Here is an 18,415-nt window from a genome sequence, read left to right on the forward strand (position 1 = left end):
CATGTTTTAATTATCATCGAAGGGGTGAACACACAGCAGTGTGAACTAGTACATACTCCTTTTATTCCCATGTTACTTCTGAAAGAGTTATCTTTGTGTTTATTCCTGATAAACACATTGTAACTGGATAAATGTGTATTGCACATGCCAGTGCTGTCTTGCTGTGGGATGCTGGCTCTAGCCAGGTGTCAGCTGTCAGGTGTGTTCCAGTGTGTAGTGTACAGCAGGATTATACAGTAGGCGGAGTCATGGCTGGATCCCATAATAATAGCCCCGGAACAGAAGGCCACCTGCAGGACTGCTGCTTTCAGCACTGAGTGGGCCGGTCTCTGTCTCCTCTAATCCCCCCCGCCACCACACACACACACACACACACACACACACACACACACACACACACACACACACACACACACACACACACACACACACACACACACACACACACACACACACACACACACACACACACACACACACACACACACACAGGTTCCCACCAGCTCCTCCGAACTGGCAGTTCTCTCTGCTGTAAAGAACACAGCCTTCTACCACTAAGTGTAGCCAGACAGCCAAATATCATATCGGTGACTGTACTGGTTGAAAACAACATGCTTACAGCTGCTGTGAGAATCCTAAGGTCCAAAATTATGATGATTTCCCTCAAATGTCTGAATATCATAAGCGGAACTGAACAGAAATTTGGACAGATAGCTTAGAAAAATCTGTTCGCTTGGCTCTAGTTTCAGTACAAGGTGGGAAGACATCATATTTATCACATGAAGTATGTGTTATTGTATCACTGTGTACTGACGTGTCTCCTTCTCTCTCGTGTGCAGCTGATCCCATCGATGTGCTGCGGGTACTGGAGCTGTCGGACCACATGGAGGGGGTGTCCATGGAGGCTGGCCTCTGCACCAGCAGGAAGGACATGGAGGAGACAGACATGGCCTATAGGATAGACAAGAAGATCCAGCTCAGTGCACCCACCAAACAGCTCTTCCCAGGTAACAACAATCTGTAGAGATGTAGTACACATCCAATGAGTCTGAGTCATGGTGTATGTGTGGTAATTGCAGTGAATCCTAAGCTTCATTATAATACAACGAACCTGACTTTGTTCTCCCTCTTCTCCATGGGCGTAGTTCTTAGGGTGTAGTAGCACAGGCCATTATTATTATTCATTGAAGTTCAGATGTGTGATATTGTTATTTTGGGAGGGGCAGTGGGTCTTGCCAGTGTGGGAGTCCACAGGGTGGTGTGTCAGCCATACAGTCAGTCAACACCTACTGTGTTCTCCACTGTATGACTGACTGTATGACTGACTGTATGACTAAGTGTATGACTGACTAATTTACTGACTGGATGACTGACTGTATGACTAACTGTATGACTGACTGTATGACTGACTGTATGACGAACTGTATGACTGACTAAATGACTATATGACTAACTGTATGACTGACTATATGACTGACTGTATGACTAACTGTATGACTGACTAAATGACTAACTGTATGACTGACTAAATGACTAACTGTATGACTAACTGTATGACTGACTGTATGACTGACTAAATGACTAACTGTATGACTAACTGTATGACTGACTGTATGACTGACTGTATGACTGACTAATTTACTGACTGGATGACTGACTGTATGACTAACTGTATGACTGACTAATTTACTGACTGGATGACTGACTGTATGACTAACTGTATGACTGACTGTATGACTGACTGTATGACTGACTGTATGACTAACTGTATGACTGACTAAATGACTGTATGACTAACTGTATGACTGACTATATGACTGACTGTATGACTGACTGTATGACTGACTATATGACTAACTGTATGACTGACTGTATGACTGACTTTATGACTAACTGTATGACTGACTAAATGACTATATGACTGACTATATGACTGACTAAATTACTGACTGTATGACTGGCTGTATGACTAACTGTATGACTGGCTGTATGACTGACTAAATGACTATATGACTAACTGTAGAAATGGCTGTATGACTGACTGTATGGCTGACTGTATGGCTGACTGTATGGCTGACTGTATGGATGACTGTATGGCTGGCTGTATGACTGACTAAATTACTAACTGTATGACTGACTGTATGGCTGACTGTATGGCTGACTGTATGACTAACTGTATGACTGACTGTATGACTAACTGTATGACTGACTAAATGACTATATGACTAACTGTAGAAATGGCTGTATGGCTGACTGTATGGCTGGCTGTATGACTGACTAAATAACTGTATAAATGGCTGTATGGCTGACTGTATGGCTGTCTGTATGACTGACTAAATGACTGTATGACTGACTGTATGACTGACTGTATGACTGTATGACTGACTGTATGGCTGGCTGTATGACTGACTAAATGACTAACTGTATGACTGACTGTATGGCTAACTGTATGACTGACTAAATGACTAACTGTATGACTGACTGCATGGCTGACTGTATGACTGACTGTATGACTGACTAAATGACTGTATGACTGACTGTATGACTGACTGTATGACTGACTAAATGACTGTATGACTGACTGTATGACTGTATGGCTGTATGGCTGACTGTATGGCTGTATGACTGTATTTCTGACTGTATGACTGACTGTATGACTGTATGACTGACTTGAATATTATTTAATTGGATACAGAAATTGCATCCTGCCAGCAGGACACCTGTCGATAACTTCCAGTGAAATTGGAGGACGCGCAATTCAAATAAATAATCATAATTATGGATATTAAACATTTAGGTACATACAAGTGTCTTATATCGGTTAAAAGCCTAAAGTCTTGTTCATCTAACTGCATTTTCCGATTTACAATAGGCTTTACAGCGAAAGCATGCCATGTGACTGTTTGAGGACGGCTCCCCACATCAACATATTTTCCACCGGCACAGGCTTCATAAAATCGCAAATCTCTGATTTGCAATCCAAAGGATCCCAGCTACAACATGTATGGTTATTTCGTTAGATAAAATCCTTCTTTATATTCCAAGTCGGCGCTGTCGATTTGAGTAATCTACTCGTTTAACATGCAGAGAAAGGAATACAAAAAGCTACCACTAAACTTTGTTAAAACAAGTCAAAATACATTTCTATTTAATCCTCAGGTACCCTAAAAGGTAATTAAACTATCATATTTCATACGGAAAGAAGTATGTTCACTAGGAAAGCAAAATTATCAGGTGCGCATCCTCTTCATCGCACGCGTACAGACTGATTTCCAACTCTGGCTCCTAGTACTAAAACTCAAAGTTCTTCCTCGATTGGGAAGAAACAAGCCTGAGACCTTGAACAAATACTTTTGAAATCTAGTAGAAGCCATAGGAATTGCAATCTGGGAACTGGAATTGCATATGCCCCTATGCGTTCCATTGTAAGAGGATGGGCTCTCAAAAATACATTCTGGTTGGTTTTTCTTTGGATTTATTCCTACCATATCAATTGTGTTATAGTCTCATACAATATTTTCAAGTTTCTAAAAACTTCAAAGTGTTTTCCATCCAATGGTACCCATTATATGCATTTCCTGGCTTCTGGGCCTGAGTAACAGGCAGTTTACTTTGGACACGTCAGTCAGACAGGAAGTGGAGAAAAATAGACCCTAGCCTGAAGAAGTTATGTATTTAAAAAAAAAACCTGTGTCGGGGGCAACATTATTTTAACACATCAGAGAACAACAGAGTAGAAAAGGTCAACCAAATCATCCACAACAATTGTTCCTCCTTCCCCCCCAGACTCGTTGTTCCCTGTGGACTTCTCCCTGATGACAACAGTGAGGGCAAAGAAGGACACCCAGTTCTTCCTGCTGTCTGTGTATGATGAGCAGGGTGTACAGCAGCTGGGGCTGGAGGTGGGCCGCTCGCCTGTCTTCCTGTACGAAGACCACCAGGGACAGCCCTCCCCGGAGCTCTACCCCATCTTCAAGAAGATCAACTTGGCTGATGGAAAGTGGGTACTACCCCTGGCCTGATGTTCTTGGCTCTTGACTGGGACTTCTTCTCAAAACCCGAACTCTGTAGCCCCTGATTTATGATTGACACATATTGTCATGATTGGGTGAGATTCACCTGCATCGTGTCATTTGGTTGGCCATTGGGTATCACCGTTACCTGACCCAAAATATGCAGTTTCCTCAGTATGTGATTTCACTTGGCCATACTTGAACGTGGCACACATATCTCACACAATGTGCTTGACCCTAAGTGTCCTGGAGCCATAGAGGACACACATAGACCACGCTAGTACCATAGAGTTCTTGGCTCACAATACAAGGTCAATAGCTTGACTTGACCCTGTAAAATACTACAATGTGATTCAATGCATTTGACCTTAGAAAACCCTTCCTCAGAATACTGCATACAGGTGGTACTTCCTTCTAACTGAACCCAAGTGACCTACATTCAACCTGACACTTCATATTGCTACTTCTGCATTATAAAGATATCACTACACTGTACTATACACTGTACCATCTCTACCTCTCTGTCTGTCCAGGTGGCACAGAATAGCCTACAGTGTGGAGGGCAAGTCAGTCACCCTGTACCTGGACTGTGAGAAGGTGCAGACTCTGGAGTTACTGAGAGGGGACAATCCCCTGGTCAGCACGGAGGGGGTGATCGTGTTTGGAACACGACTACTGGACGAGGAGGTGTTTGAGGTAGGACACCAGGGCGAGGGAGTCAGGGTTGGGTGTGAATGAAGTAGTGTCATGGACTGTATGTAGGATTTGGTATGTATGTACTGTAGTCCCATCAGTAGCAGAACACAAACTGGTTCATTCTGGCATTGGATCTGAGAAACATCAATATTATTTGTTGCAACTTGTCTTAACTGGATTCTTGGCATAATGTAATATTCACTCACTCCTCGGAGCATAGCGCCTCGACAAATGGATCTCCACGCCGTCTTATTCTAGGCCAGGCTTCCTTCAGGATAAGGGCAGGCTCCAGGGGTGGGATTGTTCTGACCAGGTGGCCGAACAGTCGGAGTCACGAGACTCTGACCAGGGAGGAGACGGGGTTGGTCCATCTTTTGACGTATTGTGGAGTTCTGGATTTTTGAAATATATATTTTTTATTTCACCTTTATTTAACCAGGTAAGCCAGTTGAAAACAAGTTCTCAATTACAACTGCGACCTGGCCAAGATAAAGCAAAGCAGTGCGACACAAACAACTACACAGAGTTGCACATGGGATAATCAAACGTACAGTCAATAACACAACAGAAACATCCATATACAGTGTGTGTAAATGAGGGAAGATGAGGGAGGTGAGTCAATAAATAGACCATAGTGGTGAAATAATACAAATGTATCATTAACCCCCCTGAGTGATAGATGTACAGATGATGATGTGCAAGTAGAGATACTGGGGTGCAAAAGAGCAAAAACAATAACAATATGGGGATGAGGTAGTTGAGTGGGCTATTTACAGATGGGCTGTGTACAGTTACTGTGATCGGTAAGCTGCTCTGACAGCTGATGCTTAAAGTTAGTGAGGGAGATATAAGTCTCCAGCTTCAGTGATTTTTGCAATTCGTTCCAGTCATTTGGCAGCAGAGAACTGGAAGGAAAGGCAGCCAAATGAGATGTTGGCTTTCGGGGTGACCAGTGAAATATACCTGCTGGAGCATGTGCTACGGTGCTACGGATGGGTGTTGCTATGGCAACCAGTGAGCTGAGATAAGGCGGGGCTTTACCTAGCAAAGACTTATAGATGGAGCCAGTGGGTTTGGCGACGAATATGTAGCAAGGGCCAGCTAACGAGAGCATACAGGACGCAGTGGTGGGTAGTATATGGGGCTTTGGTGACAAAACGGATGGCACTGTGATAGACTACATCCAATTTGCCGATTAGAGTGTTTAGGAGGCTATTTCGCCCAAGTCAAGGATCGGTAGGATAGTCAGTTTTACGAGGGTATGTTTGGCAGCATGAGTGAATGATGCTTTGTTGCCAAATAGGAAGACGATTCTAGATTTAATTTTGGATTGGAGATGCTTATTGTGAGTCTGGACGGAGACTTTACAGTCTAACCAGAAGTCAGAAGTCAGAACCGTCCAGAGTAGTGATGCTAGTCGGGCGGGCAGGTGCGGGCAGCGATCGGTTGAAGAGCATGCATGTAGTTTTACTAGCATTTAAAAATTTAAGAGCAGTTGGAGGCCATGGAAGAAGTGCGGATGTGGTCGCGCCATGCGGCGCCTAGTATGCGGCAGAGGCACTCAGAGTCAAAGGCGTCCAGGCAACATGTGAGGTCCAGGGTGAGTGTCCATGACGTGCGAGGTCCAGGATGAGGGTCCTCACGCTGTGGGGGGGTGTAGTCTTCCCCAGTGATAGTCCACCTTAGAGGTTGCTTACCTTAGAGGCAGCCTTGGCTTCATTAGTAAGGGTGTCATGCCACTTCTGTTTGTCCCTTATTCGTATCTCATAGTTTTCAAGATGGTCCAGGGTCAAGTCAACCTGGTCCGTCTTGAGTAGAATATCATTTCTGTTGAGGTTTCGCGGCAGTAGCTCTCCGATAGCTTGCTCTGGATGTGGTATCACCTGCATTGTTTGCTGTTTGGGGTTTTAGGCTGGGTTTCTGTACAGCACTTTGAGATATCAGCTGATGTACGAAGGGCTATATAAGCCTTGGCTTCATTAGTAAGGGTGTCATGCCACTTCTGTTTGTCCCTTATTCGTATCTCATAGTTTTCAAGATGGTCCAGGGTCAAGTCAACCTGGTCCGTCTTAAATTTGATTTGATTTGATTTGATCAAATACTGGGATCATCTACACTGAGTGTACAAAACATTAGGAACACCTGCTCTTTCCATGACATTGACTGACCAGGTGAATCCAAGGTGAAAGCTATGATCCCTTATTGATGTCACTTGTTAAATCCACTTCAATCAGTGTAGATGAAAGGGAGGAGACAGGTTATGTGTATGTGTGCCATTCAGAGGGTGAATAGGCAATACAAAATATTTAAGCACGCTTTTGAACTCGGGATGTGGTAGTAGGTGCCAGGCACACCGGTGTCAGTGTGTCAAGAACTTCAACGCTGCTGGGTTTTTCACTCTCAACAGTTTCTTGTGTGTATCAAGAATGGTCCATCACCCAATGGACATCCAGCCAACTTGACACAACTGTGGGAAACATTGGAGTCAACATGGGCCGACATCCCTGTGGAACACTTTTGATACCTTGGCCCGATGAATTGAGGCTGTTCTGAGGGCAAAGGGGGGTGCAACTCAATATTAGGGAGGTCTTCCTTATGTTTTGTACACTCAGCGTATATGAGCCGTTGCCTGGACAATACCGGGAGTAGGTTAGCACTCTGACTTAAACCCTGATACAATATCCCTACTATAAATTCTACTTGTCGCCCTGAAGAAATTATTTTATTGAGGCATGAATGAGATCCTCTAAAGCCACATACGGACGAGATTAAAATAACCATTATTTCCATGTGAGCTTAATTCATCAAATATGCCTGTTAGGCCAGTGGAGATATTTACTTGCTTCATATATTGGCTGAATATTCTGACACGAACCCGCAGGGGATCCCGATCCCATTAACCTTGTTTTAACACGGATGACTTTCTCTTCTCATAACCTCATTTCTGTCCCGGCACATGCAAATGAAAGAGATGGCACATTCCATCACATACTTCACTAATTGTGTTCAGTTTTGAACATGCAGGCTGGAGCAGTATGTATTGTTGCTGTAAGCCTTAATGGGGTGTGAATGGGAGGGGCGGAGAACGGTTGAGAGTGGAGCAGCAGATAGGGGAGGACTAGGTTGTTTGTGGAAGAGAGTGGGCGGGGCGGGGGGGGGGGGGGGTACTGTTCAGACATGATCTGCTCTGGCCACATCTTTTCTACTGTGATCAAATACCTGGACATGAAACTCAACATGTGTATTTGTATGAGTGAGTTTGGACGTTTTGGAGAGTGTGTGGTGTTAGATGTGTTGACATTTGAACAGACAGCTCTATATTTTGACGTTTCAGAGTGTGTGTGAGAGTGAACATGTGTCAATGAATGTATGAGTGTTGTTCATGCCTGCTGATTGGGAGGATTGATCTTGTGGGAAGAAGAATTTCCCAGTCGTCAGTGTTTATCCCTACAGCGACACTCGTCAGGGCTGCTGTCCTCATCATTATCCCTGAGTAGCTGTGGAGGGCAAAGGTCACATATTTAATGATGGCTTGGGTTGTTTGAGCTAGGTGAAAGTGTTTGGGGAAATGACCACGTCATTATGGAACCTTAAAATTGAAATGGACACTGAACAGTGAGTTATGATGTGTAGTTAAATATGTGAATAATATAATGTGTGTGTGTGTGTGTGTGTGTGTGTGTGTGTGTGTGTGTGTGTGTGTGTGTGTGTGTGTGTGTGTGTGTGTGTGTGTGTGTGTGTGTGTGTGTGTGTGTGTGTGTGTGTGTGTGTGTGTGTGTGTGTGTGTGTGTGTGTGTGTGTGTGTGTGTGTGTGTGTGTGTATGTGTGCCATACATATGTGCTTTCAAATCAAACAATAAAAAGATAAATGAATTCCAAGTGAAGCTCATATTCTTTTATTTTCATTTCCCTAACCCTGTTCCATAAGTCATTCCCAATGTCTCTCCCAGGATAGTGTGCAGGCCTAGTCCATTGTAAATCCAATGCAGCTCCACTCTTAATTCAGTAGCCTCCAGCATAAAGAGAGCCGAGTAGAGCAGCAGTAAGATCTCTGCTCATGTCCGCAGACCCTGAGACACAGAGGGGGAGAGTAGGAATGGGGTCACAGAGCACACACCCTCCCATCTCTCAGGTCCCTCAGGGTACCATCCCAACACAGACTTTTCATACTTGAGACATTGGAAAAGTACAGAGGAAGGGTTATTATCAGGCCCTAATGGGTTAATGTGCACAAACTTCAGTCTTCTTCAATCTTCCACCCTCTCAGAACCAGGTGTCCCCTGATGTTCTCACGTAGACAATAACTCTACATTCTCCCTCTGGCCACGCCCCCCACACAATAACCTCCCCTCCCGCTGATGGCTTAACTTTACCTCAACTGCTTCTCCTACTCCATAAGTAATACTTAATGGCCTCCCATGCCATTAGGTTCATCCTCCCTCTCTTACTTTAACAGACACCCCTCTGTCTCCCAAATATAACAGTCTTCTTTCTCCAATTAAGCAATGCTTACCCTGAACATTCCTTGCATAAAACAACTGTAAAGATCCATTTTCACCCCAACCCCATCTTTCAAAACATCCCATTTATCATTCCTCGGGCTGCAAAAAAAACCATCCCTTTGACGTCCTTATGACTAATACCCGTCAATTATCAACATTCTCTTTAGCATTCTCTCTGCTCTGCTCTCTCTGAATAGCCTAAGTGAGTGAGAGGCCAGCTCATGTGTCCCATGTTGAATGGCTGTGGGTCAGGGTTGTGTTGACCTGGATGAGGCTGGTGCTGGGGGAGAAGTTAGTGGTTGGCCTTGTTCGCAGGCCCGTTCTGTTCCCAGGACCTGGTTCTGTTCCAGGAGGGATCCAGAGGGCCAGTGTTCCGGCCCAGTTCCCCCAGCGTGGGAGAACATAGCGTGGGAGCTTGGGGACGGTGGTCAGCCCCTAATGCCTCTATTGCTTCCAGATTGCCTTAAAATGACTGTTGGTGTTGTTTACACACGTGCAGAGCCACGGACACAAGAATGTACACGTACATACTGTACGCACACACACACACACACACACACACACACACACACACACACACACACACACACACACACACACACACACACACACACACACACACACACACACACACACACACACACACACACACACACACACACACACACACACACACACACACACACACACTAAAGCAATCATTTAACTGTCCACAAGTCTGAAGGTATTATCTGGGCTGTTTGTGTGTTTTTGCCACGTCTAACGCTTAGATATGATCCAGCCCAGTGTTTATGTGTGAACAACATCTGACTGTGTCTGTCTGTATTAGTCATTGTATTATTGCTGTGAGTAATCAGGCCTCCTTAGAAAACATTCAGAGTTTTGGTGTTGGCTTGGCTTGATGTTGGGTTGTTATCAAGCGTGTCTTAAAAGGGCAGATTTGATATTGATAGAGGAATCTCATGAATAGCTGGAGAGATTGGAAATGCTGCAATAATTAGTCGAGGTCCGTCTGTTGTAGATGCATTTCTTCCTTTCTAATGATTGTTTTCAGATGTTTTGACATCTGTTGCCCTGCAGGCTAGTAAGGAGCTAAGTATTTCTTCTGGTTTACTGTAGTGAGGTGAGGTGTAGTCATATTCAGTGCAGTGTGTGTTGTTGTTGATGTTGTAGTTGTTGTTGTTGTTAGGGGTTCAAGCAGCGAAGTTGTTAATACCCTATTGTATTTCTTCTGGTTCATTATTATTATACTGGATTCTTCCCCCAAGGAAAATAACATGCAAATTCCCCTGAGATGGTAAGTCTAGGAGGACACAACTTGGCATGATGGTAACAGCCCGTGGGTCACACCCTTTCATGCAATCCCATGCAAATTTGCCACATTGTGGCACTATAACAAGCGATTGAAAATGCTACATTTTAAAGCTCATGCTACTCACCCTGTGTGACGGAGGGTCATGAAATTTGGTACATAGGTCCCACTCCTCACAAGGAACAAATTTGCCTCATGAACCTATAAGGTCCGCCATGATGTATTTTCCGACATTTAGAATAATGTGAAAAATACTTAAAACACTACTCCTCTGTCACCGAATGACCGATCTGCACAAAAATGGATATATGGCATCTATGGAACAAGCTCTATCAATGCACTATTTTTCAATCTAGTATGTTAAACAACATGGCACTTACTGACCAATAAACATTCACATGGACCTGATCTGGCACATAAATACATATAAATCAGACACAGATAATCGTATTGTAATACAACTTGGTACATATGTTCCAAACATGGTTTAGACTCAACATATGAAAGCACATTTAGATAAACCACATGGTGGCGCTATAACGGGCACATATTTATATTTCTTGATCTGTTTGACTCAGAGTGATGAAATTTGGCACACATGCTCAGGGATATTAGTCTAGCTAACGTGTAAAGTATGGTTCATTTTGGCACTGTTGTACATAAAAAAATCATTAATGCAAGCTCATTGGCTCATAGCAGCCATATTGTTTGAGCAAGAGTCCTGCAACATAGAAGAAGCCACTTAAAGTGGTCAATATTATAAAAAATAGTTCAAAATACATTAAACTCATATAGCATGAGATCTGATTGATTTTTCCTTCGGATATTTACGAAGCGTGGTAAGGAGTAGAGTACAGCTCATCCTTGGGCAATGTGTCCAATTTGTCTTGATGGTGGCACAGTGGGCCCACAGCTTGAACCCCGGCATTGCTGATTGCAGCTATATTCATTGTTGTTGTTGTGTATAAACCTGTTGGTCCTATTAGCCCAGAGAGACTGTATAACAGTGCTACAAAGGAGTGTTTGATGAGTCCTAGTTCAGGCCAGTTCTAGACAGTGTTTATGGAGTGAGAGCTCATTAGTGGAGAAGAGATGAAGCCCGTTCACTGTGGCTTTAACAAGGTCTTAATAAGGCCTTAATTGGCTGCTATGAAAGGGAAAAGGGAAAAGAGAATACCACAACTGAATGTATTCAACTGAAATGTACCTTCCGCATTTAACCTAACCCCTCTGAATCAATACCAGCTAACTAGCACCACAGTGCTGGCCTGGGCACCATAAAGCAAGCCCACACTTCCAACCACTCTAGTCCTATGTTAGTCAATGGAGCAGCTCTATTGGCTGAAACGTTGGTATCAAAGATCCATTACATTGTATACAGAGTATCCAATAGTATGAGCCTGCTGGAGATTCTTCTTTCTTCAGTGGAGCTGAGCCTGTGTGTCGCTATGGGAACTAGACAGCACTGTGTGACTGTGACCTGATGCTGTTTGTTGGTTTTTGTCATCAGCACTTCAGAGGAGGAACTTTATTTTTTATTGAACCTTTATTTAACTAGGTAAGTCAGTTAAGAACCTATTCTTATTTACAATGACAGCCTACTGGAGAACAGTGGGTTAGCTGCCTTGTTCAGGGGCAGAACGACAGATCTTTACCTTGTCAGCTCGGGGATTCCATACAGCAACCTTTCAGTTACTGGCCCAACGCTCTAACCACTAGGCTACCTGCCGCCTCGCTCCCAGACTGTGGTCTAAGTCATCTACACACGTATTCTCCTGAGATATTTGCAGCCACTGTAATGTGCTAATAGGTGGATAAGGATGACTCCATGTCTAGAGATGTGCTTTGTGGCTCTGTGGCCCTGTACTGTAATGCTGTACATCTGCTACGCAGGGACAAAGTAGTTACGAAGCTGACCAGCCGGCCGGCGCCAGCTAGGGGGAGTGGGGAGGGATACAGTACCAAAGGTGGAACAGGGCCTTTGATCTTTGGCTGAGAATCTCTCTCTCTCTCACTCTCTCTCTCTCTCTTTCTGAAAAGGTGTGGTAGAATTTGATGTTGATTGGGTTTTCATCTCTGGAGCATTAACTGTAACCTAGTAGTTTAAGTTGGCTAAATACTGGCCTGAGATCTGTGCTCAGTGAGATCTGAGTGAAGCACTAATGAAAAGTGTGTGTGGGGGGGGGGGGGGGGGGGGGGGGTTGGCGAGGTCTGTCTGTGTGTTTATGTGTACACACACTGTGGCCCTCCGGGGCAGGCTGGGGATGTAAAGGGGTGTTTGAAATGGGAGTGTGACAGAAGTATTTGACTGTTATGTGTACACTCAGCACCCTGCTAGAAGCCTGGGAACAGAGGGGTTGTGGGAGCTACAGTCACAGTAGTACTGGACATTTTATATGCACAGGATATTCACATGTGAAATGGCTTCAGCTCTATTAAACACATTCTCTTAGCGGTATGGCAAAATCCTACAGAGCATTCTGTTTCCCAGCCATTTTCAGCCTGGTCCTCCGAGGCCGTCGCAGTGCTTCTCATAGACTGTCAGAGTGATGTGCTGATCCTTTCTGTCCCTGTATGTTTGTCTGTGAGGTTAACATGATGCTTATATGTTTTTCTGTATGCTTGTCTGCCTGCCTTTCTGGTGTGTGTGTGTGTGTGTTTTCCAGGGAGAGATCCAGCAGTTGTTGATTCTGGAGGACGCCCAGGCGGCGGCTGACTACTGCCTGCACTACATCCCTGACTGTGACTCTCCCCTGTCCTACAACAGACAGGCCCAGGACCCTGAACAGGTCAGTTCTCCAGCCACCAGGGGGAGACACCCTCTGACATACATACATACTCACAGAGTACACACACACTATTCCACTTCCCCTTCACCTGTCTTGTTTTATTATCAGTGATTCATCCACCCAAAATATCCTCTTCAAACTGTAACAGTATTTCTTTATTTCTTTATTTCTTTATTTCTTTATTTCTTTATACCCTTCTCTCTCGGTTTATTTCTCTCTCTCTCTCTCTCTGTCTCTCTCTCTCTGTCTCTCTCTCTCTCTCTCTCTACTTCTCTCTCTCTTCTTTCATATATGTATGCAATGAAATCATCTGTTCTACAGTAGTTGATGATGTGGGTTTCTGGCTGCTAGCAAAGAAACCAGGTTGGAATTCCATCTGTAGTTAGTGAACAGGGACGCTAACATGACACACACAACCTTACAACTGCAAATAAACACGAAGACATGGATTGCATTCCACACCTTCAATAAAACCCAGATGGTCCCTGATCATAATTTGATTATGGAACAGAGAGTGTATTTGTCTGGACTGCTTCAGGTTGATTTAGAACTAACATAGTGATATTTCCAGTTTGAATTCTCTCGATGCTGTCTCAGTCAGGGCTCAACATTTCAGAGATACAGTTTCATGTTGAGGCTTTGTGCAGGTCCTGACTACACAGGACAGTGCTGGCTGCTACAGCTGCTTCCTCAGCCCCTTGTTTCTCAGCCAACAGATAAAACGATGAACAAGCAGCATGCATATCAGTAGTGTCTGCCAGAGACCTGCCCAGCCCCGCCCTCTGTAGCCCAGCCAATCCCAGCCTTGGCCATGTACTGAATCACATGATTTATCACTACCCAGTCTTCTCGGCCTAGGGGCCCGGAACATACCACTTAAACACAGGGAGGCCAGGCCAGAGAAGAATGAGACATCAGTCAGTAAGCATCAGAAGAAGCTCATCTCCTTGTCTTTGATAGTGAGCCAGCAGCAGAGTGGTGCATCTCTCCCTTGGCAGTGTTGAGCTGCTTCAGCTTGAACACACACAGCCAGGAGCCCCGTAAATCTCACTCTGGCTCTTCGATCTTCACCGGGCCTGCTTGGGCAATGGGATACACTTGGGAGAGATGAGTTATATTATGATGTATGTGTGTGTCTTTATGTTGGAGAAAAGTGTTTTGGGGAGAGGGAGAGAGCAAAAGTAAGAGATATTGATTCATGCTGCCCGCAGGGAGATGCTGTCAGGGTCTGTGTGAGAACAGTGTTCTGAGTGTAGCCTCCTACGCCTGGCTGTGTGTCTGTGTCTGGGTGTGTCCAATTCCTGGCGCTGCTCCTGGGACTGTCCATCAGTGTCTATCAGACGTAGAGCGTGTTGGCTATTCTAGATCTACAGCTGAGAAACCTGCTCTGTGTGCAAGACCTTGTCAGCATCACTCAATCTACTCACTTTATATCCTCCTCACACTGACCCTGTTTACAAACCATCACAATATTCTCATCAACGTATTTTACAGACCAGATCTTCAACAACGTTCTCATATAAAGGTCTTCAATAATAGTGACAGATATGGATATGAGTTAAAAAAGGACATAAATTAAAATTATGTTTACATATTTTAACAGCCCAACAGGGTCATAAACACACTGACCCCTGACCTCATGAGAAAGTATGTCCTCTCTGTTGACAGGAGGCCAGTGGTAAACAGTGATCAATAAACAGTAGTCTCATGTGTGTGTGGGTGTGGGTGTGGGTGAGTGTGTGTGGGTGTGGGTGTGGGTGTGGGTGTGGGTGTGGGTGTGGGTGTGGGTGTGGGTGTGGGTGTGGGTGTGGGTATGGGTGTGGGTGTGGGTGTGGGTGTGGGTGTGTGGGTGTGGGTGTGGGAGTCATGATCTATGCCTGGCCCTACTGGATGTGTGCATAGTGTCTCTCTTCTCCTGGCTTGTTATGTTTCAGGTATTTCACCATGTTGTTGTTTCTCTTGTTCGTGCCCCACCTCCTCCCTTGCCCCCTCCCCCTTTCATAAAAGACCTCTCAACTTAAACCTGATCCCATAATACCAAGCAACGAGCCGGAGGAGCCAAAGAAACACTCCAAGAAAGACAGGAAAGGCAAAAAGGACAAAAAGAAACGTGGCAAGAAGGGGAGGGGCAAGAAGGAGTCGAGGAAGAAGAGAAAAGAAGGAGAGGCGGGTCCAGAGGAAGAGGGTTTCGTCCAGGTGTCCACTGTTTTGCCTCAAAACCAATCCCAAGAAACCTACTATCCCACCGAAAAGCCATCTACGATGGAACTGTTCACTCCTGAAGCTGTCACCCCATCTGAAGCCCCTGACCAGACCACCATGATCCCAGAGAGGCCCACACACAGGCCTGACTCTGACCTTGAGGACACCTCCGTGGTGCCCAGTGCACTGCCTGAGTCAAAGGTCACTGAGGAGGTAGACTGAAAAGTTACAATGCAGCTCCCCTCCCCATCCATCCCATCCCTAACAGAGCACTGACCCACTCTCCCAGAATGCCTCATCTACACCCTCTGTCAACCTGCTCCTCTCCTCACTATGACCTCTAACCTAACCAGCACTACCCTAATCACCTCCTCCTCTTCCAGGACTCACAATGGAACACAGAGAATCCCTGCATCCCTCTAGATCTAGATTAAGTAGAGTATGCAGACAATCTAGAATTTAGACTATGTTTTACACTGTGTTTTAACACATAGACAACTGTGACTCAATTGTCACAAGAGTTGTTTATGGGTTGCAAGACATTTAATTGAATCTAGTTGTGTGGATAGCACTAGTTCTGTCCTTAGTAGTACCTGTAGTTGAACATACATATCTGAGTAAGTGGTATGTATGAGGTGTTGTGTGTTGTAGTTTTTCTATGACGTCTCCTTGACCTGAGAGTTTATGTCCTTACACAAACCCAGTCCAAACCGTTGGTTTTAAAGCTATACATGTATCCACAACGGTATGCCTCCTGTGTTGCACTGTCTTTCAAAAGTTGTTTTGTCAACAAATTTGTAGATAAACGAAAGTCCCCATGATTGAAATCTCTAAAGGTTAGCATTTGCTACTTTTGCTAATTTGCTGAATTTGCTTATTTTCATACTCTGGCTGTTATGGCTGTCATAACCCATGTCATGCTGTCATCACTACCTGGTTGTGAAATATTCCATCACCATAGAATGATTAATAACTCACACTGAGGCTTGCTACATGTATGACCTGCCTATTCCCATAACCAACACCTGTGCTGCTAACTAGCTTAGCAAACTGTACGCTGTGATAGGCTGTGTAAAATGGAAGCGCTGGGCAAACTCAGTGGAATGAGAAGACAGACAGACAGACAGAAAGACAGACCATAATGTTGCCCAGTGTATCCATGGTTTCTGTTACCATGGTTCTGACCTTAAACACACTGGCGTTGTGCAGGAGGAGAGGCTGGACAAAAAGCCCCAGGTGGAGGAGCTCGACGACAACTTCTACGGCGACCTGTACGATGACCTTGCTGTCTCCATGGTAACAGTGGGTCCCAATATCAGCGAGAACGAGGTCAGTTGAATTGAGATTTTTATACACTGAATGTTCATACGGTGAAGCTGGGTTTTAGTCCCACCGTCATGTTCAGTAGCAGCTCAGTTATTAATGTGGTCATTGGATCATGTGATTTACTGGCATGTTGTATGGACTCGTAGGCTGTAGAGTACGAGGACATAAGTAACGAGACAGAGAACCAGGAGTATGAAGAGTATGAGACGTACGAGGACGGATATGGCTTTGCAGAGAGAGAGGGGGCTGATACCTGGGATGGAGAGGTAGGCCTCATCAATCATTCAGTTCAACTATATTCACTCAGAGACTGCTGAGACTGCTGTACATGACCTACAGCTGCTGTACACACAGTAGGTCATCAATCACCTAACACGTCTGTTCATGTGTCTGTGTCTGTCTGTGTCCGTCTGTGTCTGTCTCCTCCTTCAGGCCAGTGGCAGACCACTGAAAGGAGAGAAGGGAGAGCCTGCCATCTTTGAACCGGTGGGCTTGAGTATTCAGACAGAATATTGCTCATGGAAATCAATTTTAGGCCCCTAAGATTCTATTTTAGGATTTTTCTGTCAAGTCGGTGTTTTGTTCATGTAATCATTATGACTATATAAAGACGATATGGAGTATTTATGTTGAAATATCTCTGGTATGTACTGAATGTGTTTTTTTTGTCATTGTCATATCTCTGTGATGTTGTGCAGGGTACACTGGTGGAGGGAGCAGTCGGCCCCCCAGGACCAGAGGTAGGATCCCTGCTCATGACCACTACATCACATTACATTGATACTACATTGATACTACATTGATACTACATTGAAACTACATTGATACTGCATTGAAACTACATTGAAACTACATTGAAACTACATTGATACTGCATTGAAACTACATTGATACTACATTGAAACTGCATTGATACTGCATTGAAACTACATTGAAACTACGTTGAAACTACGTTGATACTACATTGATACTACATTGATACTACATTGATACTACATTGAAACTGCATTGAAACTACATTGATACTACATTGAAACTACGTTGATACTACGTTGATACTACATTGATACTACACTGATACTACATTGATACTACATTGGAACTACATTGATACTACATTGAAACTACATTTGAACTACATTGATACTACATTGATACTACATTGAAACTACATTGATACTACATTGGAACTACATTGATACTACATTGAAACTACATTTGAACTACATTGATACTACATTGATAATACATTGAAACTACATTGATACTACATTGAAACTACATTGATACTACATTGAAACTACATTGAAACTACGTTGAAACTACATTGATACTACATTGAAACTACATTGATACTACATTGATACTAAATTGATACTACATTGAAACTACATTGATACTACATTGAAACTACATTTGAACTACATTGATACTACATTGAAACTACATTGATACTACATTGGAACTACATTGATACTACATTGAAACTACATTTGAACTACATTGATACTACATTGATGCTACGTTGATACTACATTGCTCTTTTACTCCATTGTTTTGCCCATATTGATGCTA

At 44.0% G+C, this 18,415-nt stretch overlaps 1 protein-coding gene across 2 annotated transcripts in view; it reads left to right on the forward strand.

Annotated features, from left to right (window-relative positions):
- Nucleotides 1–18,415, forward strand: part of LOC123999030 (collagen alpha-1(XI) chain-like) — an 84,342-nt gene that overhangs the window by 13,505 nt on the left and 52,422 nt on the right. Inside the window, exons 2-10 of one of the 2 annotated variants that reach the window (XM_046304359.1) lie at nucleotides 840–1,007; nucleotides 3,787–4,000; nucleotides 4,547–4,709; nucleotides 13,190–13,312; nucleotides 15,320–15,727; nucleotides 16,724–16,843; nucleotides 16,987–17,106; nucleotides 17,273–17,326; nucleotides 17,539–17,580. In XM_046304359.1, the coding sequence (XP_046160315.1) occupies nucleotides 840–1,007; nucleotides 3,787–4,000; nucleotides 4,547–4,709; nucleotides 13,190–13,312; nucleotides 15,320–15,727; nucleotides 16,724–16,843; nucleotides 16,987–17,106; nucleotides 17,273–17,326; nucleotides 17,539–17,580 (1,412 nt within the window). The remainder of the gene's footprint in view (nucleotides 1–839; nucleotides 1,008–3,786; nucleotides 4,001–4,546; nucleotides 4,710–13,189; nucleotides 13,313–15,319; nucleotides 15,728–16,723; nucleotides 16,844–16,986; nucleotides 17,107–17,272; nucleotides 17,327–17,538; nucleotides 17,581–18,415) is intronic. The other variant, XM_046304360.1, reaches the window with a different exon arrangement.

The sequence above is a fragment of the Oncorhynchus gorbuscha genome, linkage group LG16 (assembly GCF_021184085.1).
Source record: "Oncorhynchus gorbuscha isolate QuinsamMale2020 ecotype Even-year linkage group LG16, OgorEven_v1.0, whole genome shotgun sequence".
In the NCBI taxonomy this organism is placed as follows: domain Eukaryota; kingdom Metazoa; phylum Chordata; class Actinopteri; order Salmoniformes; family Salmonidae; genus Oncorhynchus; species Oncorhynchus gorbuscha.